This window comes from Triturus cristatus, chromosome 7 (genome assembly GCF_964204655.1).
Source record: "Triturus cristatus chromosome 7, aTriCri1.1, whole genome shotgun sequence".
NCBI classification, from domain to species: domain Eukaryota; kingdom Metazoa; phylum Chordata; class Amphibia; order Caudata; family Salamandridae; genus Triturus; species Triturus cristatus.
The window spans coordinates 1,691,474,125-1,691,492,533 of record NC_140590.1 but is presented as its reverse complement, the minus strand read 5'-3'; the positions used below and the strand labels follow the sequence as shown (position 1 = coordinate 1,691,492,533).

The 18,409-nt window shown below is 51.6% G+C and overlaps 1 protein-coding gene across 1 annotated transcript in view; it reads left to right on the top strand.

Moving 5' to 3' along the window:
- CLSTN3 (calsyntenin 3) overlaps positions 1-18,409 on the top strand; it is a 126,952-nt gene that overhangs the window by 60,350 nt on the left and 48,193 nt on the right. The window contains exon 2 of the mRNA XM_085619878.1: positions 17,074-17,196. Coding sequence (XP_085476004.1) covers positions 17,074-17,196 — 123 coding nt within the window. The remainder of the gene's footprint in view (positions 1-17,073; positions 17,197-18,409) is intronic.

The window sequence follows — 18,409 nt, the reverse complement described above, 5'->3', positions numbered from 1 at the left end:
CGACACAGTCAGCAGGGCTCCGGTGGTAGGTCCGCTTCGGTCGAGCCGCGACGAGGTCAGCTGGGCTCTGAGGGTAAGGTTCAACAAGGTTGGGCCGTGACAGCGTCAGCAGGGCCTCAAAGGTTCGTGTAGGTCTTTAAGCACGGTGGAGCCGCGACGTCGTCAGCAGGGCTCAGAGTGTGGGTTCAGGATGAGTCTTCTTCCGTAGGGTCAGCCGCGATCCGATCAGCAGGGCTCTTGACTCCAGGATACAACTGTTGTCCTGTTGTCGGGTCGCCCCAGATATAGGACTGGAGCCCTTTGATGTCCGGACCCTTGCGCCCGGAGGGGGCGGAGAGGCCGGGTAGGGAGCGGCCAGACGCCCAGCAGGAGAGGCGCCAGGCCCCAGAGAGCTGTGGGGCGATCGCACCTAGGTGTGAAAGGACGGTTGGGGGTCCCATCGATACTGCCCTCCGCCGGGAGTGGGAAGGGTTCACGTGGTATCCCCCGGGCCAGGGGTTGGCGCCTCGATGTCGGGCCTCGCTGGGACAGAGGCCGGGTGGAGCGGGGTCACGTAGGTGGTCACGTGGAGTGACGTATAATCCAAAATGGAGGAGCCCCGAGGTGCATGGGACCTCGTGCGGCTTAGCGAGGGGGAACAGGACCACGCCACGAGGCCGGCTCCAACACGCGTCCCCCCCAGCTGAAGGCAGGGAGAGTCACCCATCTCCTTGGGGGTTCTCCTCGCCGAGGCGGAAGAATCTGGACAGGCCATCAGCATTGGCGTGGTCGTTGCCGGCCCGGTGTTCCACGGTGAAGTCCATCCCTTGCAGCGAGATGGACCATCGCAACAACTTGGGGTTCTCGCCCCGCATTTGCATGAGCCACCGCAAGGGCCGGTGGTCAGTTTGGACCCTGAAGTGGGTGCCGAAAAGGTAGGGCCGGAGCTTCTTCAGAGCCCATACCAGGGCGAAGGCCTCCCGCTCGATGGTGCTCCACCTCTGTTCTCGTGGCAGCAGTCGGCGGCTGATGAAGGCCACAGGTCGGTCGAAGCCCTCGGCGTCCACCTGGGAGAGGACCGCCCGACCCCGTACTCCGAGGCATCGGTCTGGACTACAAATTCCTTGCTGTAGTCAGGGGCCTGTAGCACAGGGGCATTGCACATGGCCGCCTTGAGGGCCTCAAAAGCGGTCTGACAGCGGGGCGTCCAGTGCACCGCCTTGGGCTGTTTCTTGGAAGTGAGCTCCGTAAGGGGGCCCACAATGCTGCCATAATCCTTAATGAATCGTCGGTAGTAGCCTGTGAGGCCTAAGAAGGCCCAGACAGCGGTTTGGGTTGCGGGGGGCTCCCACGCCTGGATGGCGTCGACCTTTAACTGGAGGGGCGCCACCTGGCCACTCCCCACCTGGTGGCCCAGATAGGTCACAGATCCTTGACCGATCTGGCATTTGCTGGCCTTAATTGTGAGCCCGGCTCTTTGGAGAGCGGCCAGGACTTCCCCGAGGTGTCCTAGGTGCGCGGCCCAGTGGTCGCTGAAGACTGCAATGTCGTCGAGGTAGGCCGCGCTGAAGGCTTCTAGTCCGGCCAGGACCTTGTTCACTAGCCTCTGAAAGGTCGCTGGGGCGTTCTTCATACCGAAGGGCATTACCCGAAAGTGGTAGTGCCCATCGGGGGTGGAAAAGGCGGATCGTTCCTGGGCGCCGGGAGTGAGCTTGATCTGCCAGTACCCAGCGGTGAGATCAAAGGTGCTTAGGTAGCGGGCGGCCCCTAAGCGATCGATCAGCTCGTCTGCTCGTGGCAAGGGGTGGGCATCGGTCTTGGTGACTGCGTTCAGGCCCCGGTAGTCGACACAAAATCTGAGTTCCGGGGCAGTGCCGGGGGCGGCGGCCTTCGGCACCAAGACTACCGGGCTGGCCCACGGGCTGTCTGATGGCTCGATGACTCCGAGGGCGAGCATCTTGGAGACCTCGGTCTGTATGCAGGCTCGGACTCGGTCAGGTACTCTGTAAGCGCGGTGTCGCACAGGGGGGCTGTCCCCAGTATCCACGTCGTGGACGCACCAGGGGGTCACCCCGGGCGTGAGAGAGAAGAGGGCAGCGAAGGGTTGCAGCAGCTTCTGGCAGTCATGGCGCTGTTCTGGTGTCAGGGTGGCGGAGAGGCGGACGCCCTCCAAGGAGCCGTCTTGGCCCGAGGACCCCAGGAGGTCTGGTAGGGGCTCGGAGTCACTTTCGCCCCCATCGTCGGTAGCCAGCAGCAGGCTTAGTTCAGTTCGGGCAAAGTGGGGCTTGAGCCGGTTGGCGTGCAGGACCCGGAGGGGGTTCCTCGGGGACTCCATGTCGACCAGGTACGTGACGGGGCTCTTCCTCTCAACTACCTTGAAGGGCCCGGTCCACTTGTCCTGCAGGGCGCAGGGGTCCACGGGTGACATGACCCAGACTTGCTGGCCCGGCTCGAACTCGATGGTTGAGGCATTTTCGTCATACCAGCGTTTCATGTCTTCTTGGCTGGCTTCGAGGTTGGCTTCTGCCCGGGCCCGGAACTTCCGAGTCTGGTTCCGCAGGGTCAGGAGGTACCGGTAGACGTCAGGAGGGGCATCTTGGACTTGCGCCTCCCAGCCCTCCTTGACCAGGCTGAGGGGCCCTCGGACGGGGTGCCCATACAATAGTTCGAAGGGGCTGAAGCCCAGGGATTTCTGTGGTACCTCCCGATAGGCGAACAGGAGGCAGGGCAGCAGGACATCCCACCTCCTCCTCAGGGGCTCTTCCAGGCCCTTGATCATCCCCTTCAGGGTTCGGTTGAACCGCTCGACCAGTCCGTTCCCCTGGAGGTGGTAAGGGGTGGTGAACTTATAGGTGACCCCACATTGTTGCCAGAGGGATCTCATGTACTTTGAAATGAAGTTCGTACCCCTGTCGCTCACCACTTCTCGGAGGAACCCCACCCTGGAGAAGATGCCCATCAGGGCCCGGCCCACCACTGGAGCTGTCACGGTGCGGAGTGGGATGGCCTCGGGGTATCGGGTGGCGTGGTCGACCAGTACCAGGATGAAGCGGTGTCCCAGGGCGGTTCGGGGGTCGAGGGGCCCCACGATGTCGATCCCCACTCGTTCGAACGGGGTGTGGACGGCTGGAAATGGTTGTAGGGGGGCTTTCACTCGACCCCAAGTCTTCTCGCTAGCCTGGCAGGTCGGGCAGGACCGGCAGTGATGGTCCACGTCTCTTCTCATTCGGGGCCAATAAAAATGGGTCACTAAGCGGCTGTAAGTTTTGTCCCGCCCGAGGTGTCCGGCGAGGGGCACGTCATGCGCCAGGTTCAGGAGGAACTCTCGAAATCGGAGGGGGACCACCAACACCCGGCCGGCCCCTAGTTCGGCGACTTTCTGCTCGCTATACAATAAGTCATTGTCCCAATAGACCCAGTGGGTTCCCGTGGGGTCCCCCGCGGCCTGTGCGGCCGCTTGCTGTCGGGCCCCCTCGAGGGACGGGCAGGCCTTCTGCTCTTGCTGGAATTGTTTGCGGGTGGGGCCCCCGTCGTGGCGCCACTGGGCCAGCTCGGGGATCTCGCTGAGGGAGGCGGCCTCGTCGGGAGAAAGTTCGGATGGCCCGGCCTCCTCGTCAGGTTCCTCCGTGCCGGAGGAGGGTGGTAGTTCGGGGCCCGTCGGCTTGTCGGGGGCCGTGGCAGCGGCTGGTTGGGCGGTCATGGACCGGGTGGTGGCGCAGGCCCACTCGGGCAGTCCTAGCATCCCCAGATGCTCTCGGCGTTCCACCTGGGCCCAGGGGGAGCTCTCTAGGTCATTCCCCAGGAGGCAGTCCACTGGGGCATCGTCGCGGACAGTTACTTTTAGGGTGCCGGACACTCCTCCCCACTCGAAGGGGATCCTGGCCATCCGGCACATGCTCTCGGTGTTGTCCGCGGTCCGGACAGGGCATAGGACATGTGGCAGGATTTGTTCGGGGGTCACCAGGTGGCAGCAGACAGCGGTCACACTGGCCCCAGTGTCCCGGAGGGCTTTGGCCCGTCGTCCATTGATGGTGACCCACTGCTGGTACTTCTGGGTGTTGCTTGGGATGGCAGCTCGGGGCACCATTTCTCGGGAGCCCAGGCATACAAGCGACATGGCAGCTGGTTCCCACTCGGGGGACCCGCCGTCGTGGTTTTCCTCCTCGTCTTCTCCCTCCCCCAGGGCTGCGGTGGCTATTTGCCGGGGAGGGGGCCCAGCGGTCCCGTTCCGTCGGTTCACGGGGCAGGCCGGGTCGCTCGCATAGTGGCCGGTCTGCTGGCAGCCGAAGCAGGTCACTGTCGGTCGTGGTCCAGGCCGTGCGATAGGGGTCCCCCTTCGGCCCAGGGTCGGGGACGTGTGGTTGGTGGCTTGGCCTCGTGGCGGGCTTCTGGGCGGCCCGGCCGGGAATTCTCGACTGCGGTGGGACCCCCCTCCTCCGCCTCGCTGGCGGGGAGGTCCCGTGGTACTCCGTTGGTAGTCCCCCACGGGGTTCCGGGGGACCCGGGTGTTGACCCATCGGTCTGCTTCGGCGCCGAGCTTCCGGGGCTCGGTCAGTTTACTGTCCAGGAGGTGTTGCCTTAGTTCAACAAAGCAGTTGTTGGCGAGGTGCTCCCAGACAATGAGGTCGAACAGTTCATTGTATGAGGTGACCTTGCTCCCTTTTATCCATCCTTCAAAGGCTCGGCTGAAGAAGTCCACGTATTCGACCCACGTGGTACCGGGGAGCTTCTTGCAGTCCCGGAAGCGCTGCCGGTACATCTCGGCTGATAGTCCGTAGCGTGTGAGTAGGGCTTCTTTCATGTGGTCGTATGATGTCATCACCGCGTCGGGGAGTTGCAGCAGGGTATCCCGGCCCTCGCTGAGGAACCTCCCCCATAGGCCGGCACCCCAATCCTTCCGGGGTACCCGATGGGAGGTCATGGCTACTTCGTATGCTCGGAACCATTGCTGGATGTCGTCATTTTTATAGTACTCCTTGACGACATCCTTGGGGATATGAACCTTTGGCTCGGTCAGTGGCAGAGCGTCCCGGGCTCCGGGGGTGCTGGTCTCCCCCGTTTTAGATTTTAGTTCAAGTTCCTTGAGGCTCCTCTCATGCTCGAGGGTTAGCCGTCTCTCCTCTAGTTCCCGATGCCGTTTCTTTTCCTCGATTTCCTCTTGCAGCCGTAGTTGCTCCAAGGCTATTTTCTTCTCCGCCAGTAGGAGCTCACCGTCCAGCCGGAGTCGGGCGAGGTCCATTTCGTGTGTCCGGACCCTCTCCCGTTCTCGCATTTCTTCGTGGGAAAGGCTGGTTTCTGGGACGTTTCGCCCCCCATCTGTCGGGGTTGGGGTCGGCAGGTTTCCGTCCCGGGCCGAGGTCCCTTCGGCTCGGGGTGGAGTGGTCTCGGGTTCTGCCCAGGCTTTCAGGGCTTTCTGCATTTCTTCCTTGGTGCCCAATCCTGTGGTTGGGATCCCTTTGTCCTTGCAGAATTGTTTCAGTTCTTTGTGGGTGTATTCTTCCAACCTTTCCGGCTGGAAGGCTGCGGCCACGGTTGCCTCTTGGCCGTCCATGGTTCCCTTTTCTTTCCGTCTAGTTAGGTAGTGGGTGCGTTACTTGCCTGTACGATTGCATCTGGCTCGGATCCCGTCGCTGGCCACCAAATGTTGGAGGGAGGACCACCGGGGAGTCGGGGAGACTATTCCGGGGCACCTTCCTACCGCAAAGTTATAGCCGAGCGCCGCTGAGAAGCCCCCTCGGGGAGGTCTTTCTCCTATGATCGTACTAGGCCCAGTAATACCACCACACAGGACTCAATATCAGTTGCTTGACTTGGTTCTTTATCAGCAGTAGTACGTTCAATATTTACAGTGGGATCGAGGGATCCAGTAAGAGTCTCAATGTCTTTTAGAGGGATAGGGTAGCAGGACAGTCTTAGTACCAACCAGGTACGGGAGGGCTCTGCGCCAGACCTTGAGTGCTGGTCTCAGAGCGGCTCGGACGGGGGGAGCCGCGACGGCGTCTGCAGGGCTCGGGTGGTAGTTCCGCTTGGGTCGAGCCGCGACACAGTCAGCAGGGCTCCGGTGGTAGGTCCGCTTCGGTCGAGCCGCAACGAGGTCAGCTGGGCTCTGAGGGTAAGGTTCAACAAGGTCGGGCCGTGACAGCGTCAGCAGGGCCCCAAAGGTTCGTGTAGGTCTTTAAGCACGGTGGAGCCGCGACGTCGTCAGCAGGGCTCAGAGTGTGGGTTCAGGATGAGTCTTCTTCCGTAGGGTCAGCCGCGATCCGATCAGCAGGGCTCTTGACTCCAGGATACAACTGTTGTCCTGTTGTCGGGTCGCCCCAGATATAGGACTGGAGCCCTTTGATGTCCGGACCCTTGCGCCCGGAGGGGGCGGAGAGGCCGGGTAGGGAGCGGCCAGACGCCCAGCAGGAGAGGCGCCAGGCCCCAGAGAGCTGTGGGGCGATCGCACCTAGGTGTGGAAGGACGGTTGGGGGTCCCATCGATACTGCCCTCCGCCGGGAGTGGGAAGGGTTCACGTGGTATCCCCCGGGCCAGGGGTTTGCGCCTCGATGTCGGGCCTCGCTGGGACAGAGGCCGGGTGGAGCGGGGTCACGTAGGTGGTCACGTGGAGTGACGTATAATCCAAAATGGAGGAGCCCCGAGGTGCATGGGACCTCGTGCGGCTTAGCGAGGGGGAACAGGACCACGCCACGAGGCCGGCTCCAACACCACTCAAGATTCAGCTGATGGTTATTGTGAGCTGCACAGTCACTCAAGTTTAGCTCTGGTCAGACATTATTTCCTATCTCTAAAAAATGCAATGGCTTGGTTTGAAACCAATGCATGTGTTAAATGCTTTGGATAGGCAGGACCATCTCTTAATGGCATTATCAGCAGGGTTATTAAATAGGCAGAAACCTTGTTGTTCAAACCAGATTTGTTACAACTGTAAAACAAGTATTAAGAGTACAGTAACACTGGCCAGTACTTTAAGCCTTACTACATATGGAGGCAGCTATTAATACCTAAAGGCCAGGCTATTGCATGATGTAAGTGGCATCACACCAAATGCTGTCTTGCTTGCCATTCACCTAAGATGTGTTCACATATTCTTTAAATCTTGCCAGTCAAGCATCTTATCAGGCCTACTACTCCATAATTGTCACAAGTTACAAAGGTTTTCATATTATTTCCCTGCCTCAGTAGGGCATTGCATCACTGATCCAATGAATATCCGCTGTGATATGAACACGCCAGGTTTGGATCTGCAGCTCTTTCTAATAGTTAATACTGAGATGAAATGTTTTGTACACCAGCTTTAGTAGAAATGCTCCAAAGGTTGCATGTTCTAATGTACACTTTGTGTGCATATGTCGTATACCTGGGGTCATTTGTCAAAATATTCCAGTGTTTTTTATTGAGCCAATTCATTTGATTGTGCTGTGGTACACACAGCATGATCAATCTAATTCAGTTTCTATAGTTGTTTATACATCTGTGTTTCTACTCATCATATTGCTCTGGATTGCTTCAAAGCTTGTGTTATAATGTTTTATTGGTATCTATGATTAATACATGTTGCATGAATTTCCATCTCTCTGTTTTCAAATGGCTTCTTTAAGTACAACACATTTTAACCTTAAGATTTGGCTTTTGAGATAAAGGTTTTGGATGATAGCTGTCAGATCTTAGAATACTGTTTTCATTGGTGGATTTCACATACAGATCTGTCATCCATGACATAAATTAGTGTGTCTTAGAAATTAACTTTACTATCTAGTTTGTTTAATGGTACTTTTATCCAATTTTGTTGTGGATGAATATTCAGCAAATTGATCTAATTCTTTTCTAGTTTGTCTCAAGTATGTCATCTATTTATCTCCACCAGTTGCTACTCTTATGTCTCTAAACATGTTGTAGAACATGTTCCTGGACCAGTGCATGTATGTTTTCACATACCCGGATGCCGTGTTGGTTTCCATAGCTGTACCTTATGTTTGTAGATAGGGCATATGATTAAAGTTGAAATAGTAGTTATATAACGTCAAATGGCCCATCTTCAATAATATCATTTTTAGGGCCTCTTTTTCCAAATACCTGTGCATTATAACTTCTACTGCCCACAATAGTTCCTTAAGGATCAGAGAACCATAAGGACCACAAACAGTGCTATGTCCTGAAGCAAAGTCGATGCAATATGAAGGTATTGTTGTAAAAAAATAAAAATCCATCTACTTAGATATTGGATTTCATTCTTGACGTCAAAGGAGGGTCATTGGTGTGTTTATGAAAGTTAGGGACGCCATAGTGCACTGGGGTTCTTGGATGTGGATGTGTTTAGTGAGGACACTGATGCATGGAGTTGCCTTCTGCCACAGTGCCCATTGGGTTCAAAGGCCATGCCAGTTGCCCAATTCTACCACCGCGAGTGTTCTCCAGACACAGATCTTTCCCTGTGTCCTGCCAGCATTCACTAGCCTCATTACACATGGCCCTAAGGCATATTCTGTGGCTACTGGAGGCAGTGCATGGTCTTTCACTGGCCACTGGTCATGCCTCGGAACAATGTCGAGTGGGTACAGGGCTCGGTGTAAACTAGACTTGACTGACGCTGTGCCAGCCAGCTGCTGAGCACATGGTGTGACGATCATCAATGCCCTGTTCCTAAAACATGTCTTTTTAAATACTCTAGATAGTGTGTGGTCATGTCAATGAAGCACTGGACATACAGTTGGCCATGTACTGTGGTCAGTACCCGTGTGTTAGCACGGTCTGCTTATGGTCCTCGTACAGCCCTTTTTCATTCTTGTATTCAATGTAAAGTAGAAATTTGCGGACCTACCTATAAATTCTTGTCCCTTTGACTAATCCTCATGTAACTGTCCAAAATAACAATCAAGTGGGCATATCATATTTTTTTATAATTTCTAGCAGATTTGTCTTGTACAATTTCAAGCTATACCACTATTTACAAGTAACAACAGGTATCGGGGAAATAACGTGGCTCGTTGTACAGTACGTCCTGGTACAACTGGCAAGTTTATATTGTTGGTAAGTTCAGAGTTAATGTTGGACAGAGCTAGACTAATGTCATCTTACTCAAGGTCTGCTTTGAAAGAAACAATTTCAGGGGCGGCTCCCCCACTAGGTCGGAGGAGCGTCGCCCCACTGCTTTCTTGCAGTCCGAGAAGCAGAAATATAAAATGGTAATAACTACCATTTTATGTTTCTACTTCTAACAATGCGAGAAAGCAGAAGGGTTTGGTTGGGTGTGGGCAGGTCTGAACTGGTGTGCCCACTGCTGAGGGCGGTGACTGTTTGGTCAGCCCTCTGGGGCCGTCCAAACCAGTCATGCGTACTCTATAGTTCACCATGCAGGCTGCAATGCAGCCTACATGGAGAACATGGCCTCCCCCTAAGCCCCTTCCTGGGCGGTGTCCGGACCAATCACAACACTCCACTAGAGCGTTGTGATTGGCTTAGGGGAGGGGAGGGAGGCTGCCTGCTTCCTGAAGACGCGGGACCCGGCCAGCGAAAAGGTAGGTTTAAATGTTTTTTTAATATTTATTTAAATGAAAAACCCTTGTCCCTGGAGCAACTCGCCCGCGACACTCCCCCTCCCCGCGTGACTCCCCTCTCCCATGCGACCCCCCCAATCCCTCCCACCCATGAGACATGCCAGCCATGACTGAACAATTTACATATTTGCAGTGTTCTATTTGCGATTCTGAGGCTGAAAATAAAAAAAAGTTCTGGAAGCAACAGATATTTTTCACTTCTTTGAGAATTAACCCAGCCCTTCCTGGAGCTACCGTCTCCACAGTGACTCCAGGGAGACATCAGGCAACATGTCTACCACTCTAAAGAACTCATATTTCCTTATACTAATTCACCACTAATCCTTTTGGGTTCAGGAGTAGCGTGCTGCTCGCCGAAAAGCGCTTTGACACCTCGTCAGAGGTAGTAAGCGCTATATAAATACACAATATAGTACATTATGCGATATCACAACATGGTAGAGGGAGGAAATGATAAGCTTTGAACAGTGAATGAGATTCCACACTCTTTCCTAAAAGTGTAGACTGTGCAGACCAGCAGCAGCCCGCTCAGCCTGTGAAGTAGTGGGGCGGATGGAGGGGGGAACACAAAAAAAGACATTTAAAAAATAAAGAAAATTACACTTACCTTGTTCTGACGGCCGCTACCTTGCTCCCGATCATCACGTCCCGTAGGAACTGCTGCACACTGCACGAGCTCCCAACTCCAGGGCTGCTCACATGCTGTGAATTCTATGCCCAGGTTGTGAGCAGTGCTGGGATTGGTCTGAGCGCCTCGGTTTGGCGCTCAGGCATAGACTGGGAGCCTGTATTGGGTTCTCCACCAAGCTGTACAACACGGCTAGGTGGAGAAAGGTTAAGTGTGCCTGATGGTTTGGCCTGCTCCTTTGGGGCATTTAACAGTGCCCACCACTCCCCACTCCTCCCTGGTGCAGCAGCTCCAGCGCCACGGTGGCTGTCCCCACCCCTCCCTCGGCTCGGCTGGCAGGCAGCCTGCAGGAGGTAAAATAAAATGATTAAAAAAATGTTTTATTATAAAATAATGATGTCCTTAGCTCGGCTGGCTTTAAGCAGGGGGCGACGCCCCTCCGCCATAGCGAAGGAGCCGGCACTGGTGTAGACCTATGTATAGCCAAGGTGCCTTCCTGCCTTGAAATACATGCATTTTCCAGAACTACATTAAATCTGAGGCATCATACAGATTCACATGCCAAATTTGGTGCAAGTCCATCCAGATGTTTTTTCTGTCACTCATCGCAATATTATTAGATGGCAGTGGACAGTCGGGGAAAGTGATGTCTGCGTGCCCCCCTTGACTTTGTCCCTTATTGACTAATCTGTACAGAATATTCAACTATCGAAATAAAGGGTTTAACATTTTTGTGAAGTTTTGTGCAAATCTGGAAATCAGCACCATAGGTATAACAACAGCTAAATGTGTGTTTTCTATTGACTAACCAAGGTAAGCAAAATATTGGCACATAAAGTAGAATGTCACACTGTGTTATGAGTTGAAAATGAGCTGGGTGATAAATTTTAAAAGAATTTGCATCAGACTCAAATATTTTTGCATCCTCGTAGTAGCGGAAAAGCCGGAATATAGTTTGGCCATGGGACCTCAACTCCCCTTCGTCCTCCTGAGCAGGTCTGGGGCACAATGGTAGAAATTACCTTCTCCAGTCTGGAGAGTTGCTATACCCGTGACCATTACTTTTGAGTGGCTGCTGTATTAGGAATGGGACAGAACCATTGGTTCCTTAAATGTAACAGTACCAGCACTTCTTAGCCCAGCTGGCACACATCGAGTAGAATAGAATCACAGCACTTTCCAGCAGGTCTGATGATTTTTAATTGGAGTACTATAGGCACTTCTTACTTCTTGGAAGGAATTGCATGTGTTTAATGGGACAGTGCATGCACTTCAAAGCAGGTCTGCCGTACCTTTGAAGGGGGTCAGCGGCGCCATCCCTCCCCCATTAGGGCAGAGGAATACCGCCCAGTAAAAAATGAATTACCTTTTTATTTTTCACAGCTCCCAGCCTGAGCAGTGTTCAGGGGCGGGGTATTGCTGCTGACTGGCAGCAGGGGAGTGGTGTTTACACCACCTGTTGACACTGCGCTTGTCTCTTTGGCCGGCTATCTTGCGACGGCCAGCCTGACTTGTGCAGTGTAAACCTCTCCACCTAGCTGTCTCAGACAGCTGGGTGGAGAGAAGGCTCAGGCCCCCTGCGCTTGCTGGAGTGTCGAGGCAGCCCGATCCAGCCAGTCCTAGTACTGCTCTCATGCTGCTCAGCTGCAGCATGAGAGCAGCATCGGGATTTGCAGAAGGGGGTTGCCTGAGGTGCCGTCACGCTGACGGCAGCCAAGAAGAAAGAAGAAAACACAGAGTAGAGCGAAACACAGGTAAATACATTTTTTATTATTTTTTAATCTTTTTGGCCCCCACTACGGGGGATTTTTCCATCTCTTTAATGGGGCAGTACTCACATTTGAAGCAAGACAGATATGCTCCTAGTGGGCATTTTCAAAACCCAGCCAGACTCAAAGTAGTTGATTTCATTTGAATGGATCAGTACAAAAACACCCTCAATACATGAAGCACAAAAAACTCTGCTTGCAGTTGTCAAGAGGCATGAAATGGTCGGAAGGGAATGATCGGCTTCGTATATGTCTAAAATAGTTTTAGTTGATGTTTCGATCCTGCGATGTACTGTAGACCCGGGACTCAGGACAAGGTAGTCAGGCGACACATACTATAGCACCTAACAACGCCAGGTCATTACGGAATTGACCAGACCAGGAATGCACCCTTGTTGCAGAAAACAAATTCGCACTGCCTGTGGAATACCAGGCAAATGTTCAAAGCATATTAGGAAATACATAAATAATTACGTGGCTCTAGAGGCAAAGTTTGAAATATGAAGACAGCAAAATAACAACGGACCGTCATCTCTGTTTTCAAGAATTGTCTGGTGCACATTTAAGAGACATATTTCTATTGTGCCTCATACATTTGCCTGATACAAATACCATGCACCCATCACCTTATATTCATCATCAACCACACATTGACTAAACCAAAGGCAGTAATTTACCCAGTGGCTTCCGATGCCAGGTAATCTCCCTAACCCTACCCCAAAGTAAGGCTTGTAGGAGTCATTTTTGACTGAACACGTACCTACTCCTTAAGATGCTTCTCAAATTCACGTCAATATTGTGCTTTCATCACAAAGTGGACCTTGTTCTCTCACTAGTATTGTGACGCCCCAGTTATGGTAACACAATGAACAGAGGTCTTCAGTTCCACCAGGTACCAACACAAACAGCAAGGCTGGCCCTAGGTGTGACATAGAAGAGTATATCACTTGTGCCTTCAAGCCTTAAATTGACTGTGTCTACCACAGACGTTAATTAGGCCTGGGCATGAAATTCTGCTCCACTCGCAGAGTTTGCAGAGTTTTTCCTACTCCACGGTCCGCCTAGCACTCGGAGTTCTTAAAAACTCCGCTCCGCAAAGCGGAGCAGAGTTTTTCCCTCACGTGCGCTTGCCAACATTAAGTTGGTGAGCACCTGCAAGGAAAATATTACTCCCAACCACCTCCCAGCGATTTTCTCAATGCAGGCGATCGCGGACGGCCTTTACCGCTCGCGCTGAGAAACCTTCTGTTCGCCTTGAGAAAGCTGTCGCTCGAGTAGAATATTTACTCAAGTGACAGAAAGGAGCAGTACCCTCTTGCGCTGGTCATGGCTCTATTCACACTGTTTTTCCAGCTCAGGACAGACACCCGGTGCTAAAAATCAGTGGTAATGGCGTGACCTAACACACTACCCAGGCTTGCGAAACTCCGTGTAGCGCGTGGAGTTTGTTTTGTCACTTCGTGGAGTTCCACCCAGGCCAAACGTTAATCTTCAAGGTGGTTTGCATTACCCACAGTGCAACGTCGTCTGGGGGACTGAGATACCTTTCCCAATTTTTCCACAACTGCAAGCCTTCCTGCAAGATGAGCTCAGCATCTGATAATACCTGGATCACGCCTGCTTCTTTCAGCTAAAAGGCTGAAGGTGGGAAAACCCTGGGATCGCGTGGTCTGAAAGCCTGGAAGAGCCTGACGCTGACCCTTAGGAAAGAACAGAGGCATCTCAAGTTCAGAAGTGGACTGAAGATGTTCCTGATCTTTGGAGCCTTCCCTGAGCTTTCTCACTGATTGGCCACTAAGTAATTTTTACTGGGAATTGATCTTGTGGTGATCAATCACAATTAAATCATTTGGAGCCTTCCCTCCTATTCAGGAGCTCTTTCATGTTTATCTGAGCCAACATCACAGACTATTGTGGTCTAGACAACCTCGGGCTCGCCCATCCATCCTCCTGGCCAATTTCACACCCCTGTGTAGCCTATCAAGCAACACTACTGTTATGATCCCGCCCACCACCCCGGGTCCTGCGTAGCACGCTACCAAAACATGGCATCTGGAGCATGCACATTGATCTCTTAAACTTCTCTAGTGACATCCATTCCTGTGATACTCACTGGGTATAGATGGTCTCCTGCTGCTGGGGAGGACCTTTAAGAAATGCGCTGTGCAGCGATACGCAGCAACGCTGTTGTGTTGATGCCTGCTCATTCACCATCATGTATGGATCCAGGAATTTTACACATCCCCTGGCCCAAATCCTGAGGGAAGGGCTACAAGAAGGGCCGAAGGTCTCTTTACGCCTCCAAGGGAACCTATCTAATCCACTGTGCTTAGTGGAGGTTTTCATTATTGTACATAGTGGTTCCGACCCTGAATGTACTCCTAATCTCTTATAAAGAAGTGCATTCTATCCTCCCCTCTGTGTCTAGTGGTATCCCTGGCATTTACAGGGAATGGACATTGCTTTATTTGCAAAAGAATAAATGCTGGTGCTGTGCGCAGAAGCGCACTGCCGGCGCTATTAAAAGATAGCGCGCTGAAGACCATGGTTGCATAGTTGCAAACCACCTCATGCTTCTTTAATCCACCACCAGACACTCCCTGAGTTTTTATCTCACTCCTGCAGGTTTCTGCCTACTCCCTTTGTAGCGGTTTCTCTGTCTTTCTCTTCCTCCTTTCTATGTTTATCTCTCTTTTTTTCTCTCGAAAAATGTAAAATCAGGAAAAATAAGTGCCTGTCCCCAAAAATGAGTGCTGACGGGCCCCACTGGCAACCCCTCCCTCAAAGTAAGAACTGAGAATGGACAAGGCACTTAGAAGCATATTTAAGTGACAGAGTGTGGCATTACCATTCCTGGCTTAACAACGCACTCCACCACTTCAGAAAGGCAGGGCTGCACCATATTACCAAACAATATGGTGCAGCCCTGCATTTTCCCCTGCGCTGGCACTAAACTTAGCAGGCTATTGGCAACGCAGGCACCCTTACACCATAGTGCAAGGGAGTCTGCTTTGAGGGGAAGATTGTTTATGTGCAGGAAGGTCTCCTTTCGAAGGTCTCCCTTCCAGCACAATCGTTAAATGACGTTTTGTAACTTTTATGTGTGCTGTTTAATGCAGCACACATAGAAGTTGCAAAACGTCTTTTTTGTGATTGTTGTGCAGTAAATGACCCTGCACATAAATAATCAAAGGCAATTTGCTGTTTCTATATGTGCTGCACAATGCAGCACACATGGAAACAGCAAAAACGAGGAGAAATAAAACATTTCTAATGGTTTCACCTGTTTAAGACCACGTTTTCCCTGGTCTTAATTTTGACGCTGCCTCCTATTTACGCCTATCTTGTATATAGGGGGCAGCGTCAAAATCAATGGGTGTTGCAGTGGAACACCCCCACAACTCCTATTGCCCCCCCTTTGACGCTAAGTACAGCGTGAAAGGGTGCCTTATTTACAAGGCAGCGTTAAGCCACGTTAAGTGGCTTAACGCTGCCTTGCAAATAAGGCAAAGCCCCTATCGTCACCACAACGTCATTGAAAGTGACATTGTGGTGGCGATGGGGGCTTGTAAATATGCCCCTTGGAGGCTATGGGATATGCACTTTCATTTCTCTTGTCCTCAGAGGCCGGCTGTTCTCCTGTAAATCTTTCCTGCTAGAGTTTCCTTGGATGCTGCTGCTGTGAATGGACCCCCTCCCCTGCTTGATTCCTCTTGTGAGGTCTCAGTGCACCACTAAATAAAACAGTATATGAGCTCTGGAGAGTCCGCAGCCAGCAGGGGAGGGTTTTTAATTAAGAGAGATGTTCATTCCTGGGGTGGGGGGGGGAGGAGTGTAGTTTAATTAATTTAATCTACAATATGTTGACCCACATGGGACATCTCATCCCTTTTAAAAGCTCGCCAGCCCCCTCCACTCTTTGTGTGGTGGTTTACATGTGCTTATTACATCTCTCTTGAGATGGCTGCTGCTATCAGCCTTTATTAATATTTTACTTTATTGATGTGTGGGTCTGTGCTTTTGTGCATGCGTCTGCCTAGGGTGGAGGTTGGGTGTTCCTGTCTAGAACCCTTCAGAACTTTGCTCCCCAGCTTTGAAACTGGTCTGCCTAGGGTGTAAAAACGAGAATATTTATGCAGTCTCTCAAAACCTTGGGCTGTATCTCGAAAGAAATGTATCCGATACAAGCATATCTAAAAACATAACTAAACCATGTTTGATGAGGTACATATTAAGTCTTGCCATGACTTGCAATACATTGTAGCCTAATTGTATCTATTTGGACCTATTGGTATTAGATGTGTGTCTGTTTTTCTAGCCTGTGCTTTGTAATGTTTTGGGTTAGTGTCTCCCTACCAGGTGTTTGTTTGCTTCGAGCACTCAGGAAGAGGTCAAACTAAGAAAGACAAGGGGACGTCATTCAAGAAGATTTTCTTTCATTGTCTCTCTCTGTTCCTTTTCATCTCTGCCCGAGCATCTCCACTAGAGTGAATTCATTTAGATAGTTTGGGTTGGAGCAACCACTTTAGTTGGTTTCCTGAGCATTTGCACTATTGCCTTCATCTTTTTCCCTCATGGCAAATTATTCCTACTTTTGTGGTATCCGGGCATAATAAATTCTTGTTACACTTTAAATTACTCACCTGCCCTTGCATTATTGTGTCCCTTTGCTATTATCCTTGCTTAGCCTGTTGTGATTTTTTTGCTACTTTTAAAGTGAAACCCTGTGTTCAGACATATACTGAAGTGTAGGGCCTCTGTGATATAAACAGCTGTTATGTTGTGTTTCAAAAGTCTACATTGTTGCTGGGGGTTTGAGGGAGTTAAGGTCCAGGAGTTGTCTATGAGTGAACGCTAAATAAACACAAATCAGTCTTAGGGTACCTTTTACTAAAGGTTCCACAGACTTGTTGATTACAGGCACTAAATTAATGCCTGTAGTCCTTTGGTAAACGAATATGGTACAGCGACCACGCCTTTGCCTGTGAGGGTCATTGGGTCAGTCGAGGAGTGCCCTGGGTAGAAGGGGCAATGGCTGTTGCTGTAGCAGGATTTTGTCCACTGTGAGAGGTGCATTTTGTGGAGAAGGCATCTTCTGGACACCGACCAGCCAAGTCTTTCTTCCATTTCTATTGTGCAGCTAACAAACACAAGCCATGGATCGAGGCGGAGTACCAGGGCATCATCATGGAAAACGACAACACCGTGCTGCTGAACCCGCCGCTCTTTGCGCTCGACAAGGACGCGCCTGTGCACTATGCAGGTACTGTGCAGGCAAGGGGACAGTAGAGTGGGGAAAGGGAGGCAGGGTGGCCTACTTAGGGCCTGACCTCCGGTCTCAGGATTCTAACCTGCATGTCAAGGGCTGGAGGGAGCTCTTGGGGTCTGCCCTCTGGAGTCACTGTGTTATCTACCCCTCTGTATGTCAGGATAAGCTGTTTAATGTGCAATGTGTGTACAAACCCTATTTTGCAAGTCAGTAACCTATTATCAATTCGAAAAAAAGGGTTTGTGAGTCGCAAATTGCGAGTTGCTAAAATCACAATTTGTGAGTCTCAAACCCTGACGGTCGTACATGCAGCCCAATGTTACTGAGAATGTGGACAATACAACAAGAGGAAAGATAGTCAGGCAGGGAACGAAGACAGTCACAAGCAAATAAGGGCACCGCGACAAAGAAACAGGACAGGGGGATAAGGAAAATCAGACACTGGAACAGGCAAATGCTGCAACAGAGAAACATTGGCAGCAGAAGAGAGTGATAAACCCACAGGATGGTCAATGACTGGAACAGGGAACCTAGGATAGAACTGGAAGTACAGAGAGAAGATACCAGATGTAGAGACCCTGGGAAAGAGAGGCACTGGGGCAGAGACATGTTGGGCAGGTACTGAGGGACTGGGACTGGCTGAATCTGGGATGGGGAGATATGGTCCCAGGTTGATTACTTCAACACACTACTGACAGAAACTACCAAGATGAATGTTAATAAGCTGCAGGTGCTTCAGAGAAGGGCACTATACTTCTCAAGCGCAAAGGGAGTTGCATTTGTTGCCTCTCACAGCTCGTATATGGTTTAAGGTGCTCTCTCTCACACGTAAAGCGCTTTATGGCAATGCCACAGAATATCTGAACATGTTTGGTTCGGCTCTGCTCTGCTCCTCGTCAGTGAGACTATAGAACATTTGACTGCTGCTGCCTTTTAAGAAGAATGCAAAAACAACAATTGATGGACAGAATGCAGAACAATGTCATACATTCACCCCAGTACAGAGATCTGGGCCTAAATCCATCGTTTTTTTGCTCACCATGCCATTCCAGTTTGAACCCAGCCATATGCAAATCAGTCTTGACCCTGTGCCTCATGGGAACAGTCCAGCCCGAACTGCCAAGCCAGGTCCTCCCTGGACTGGAAACAAGCATCCTAGGACCAGTTTTGGGGTTTCACCCCTCTTCAGCCAGGATAGCTTGATTCC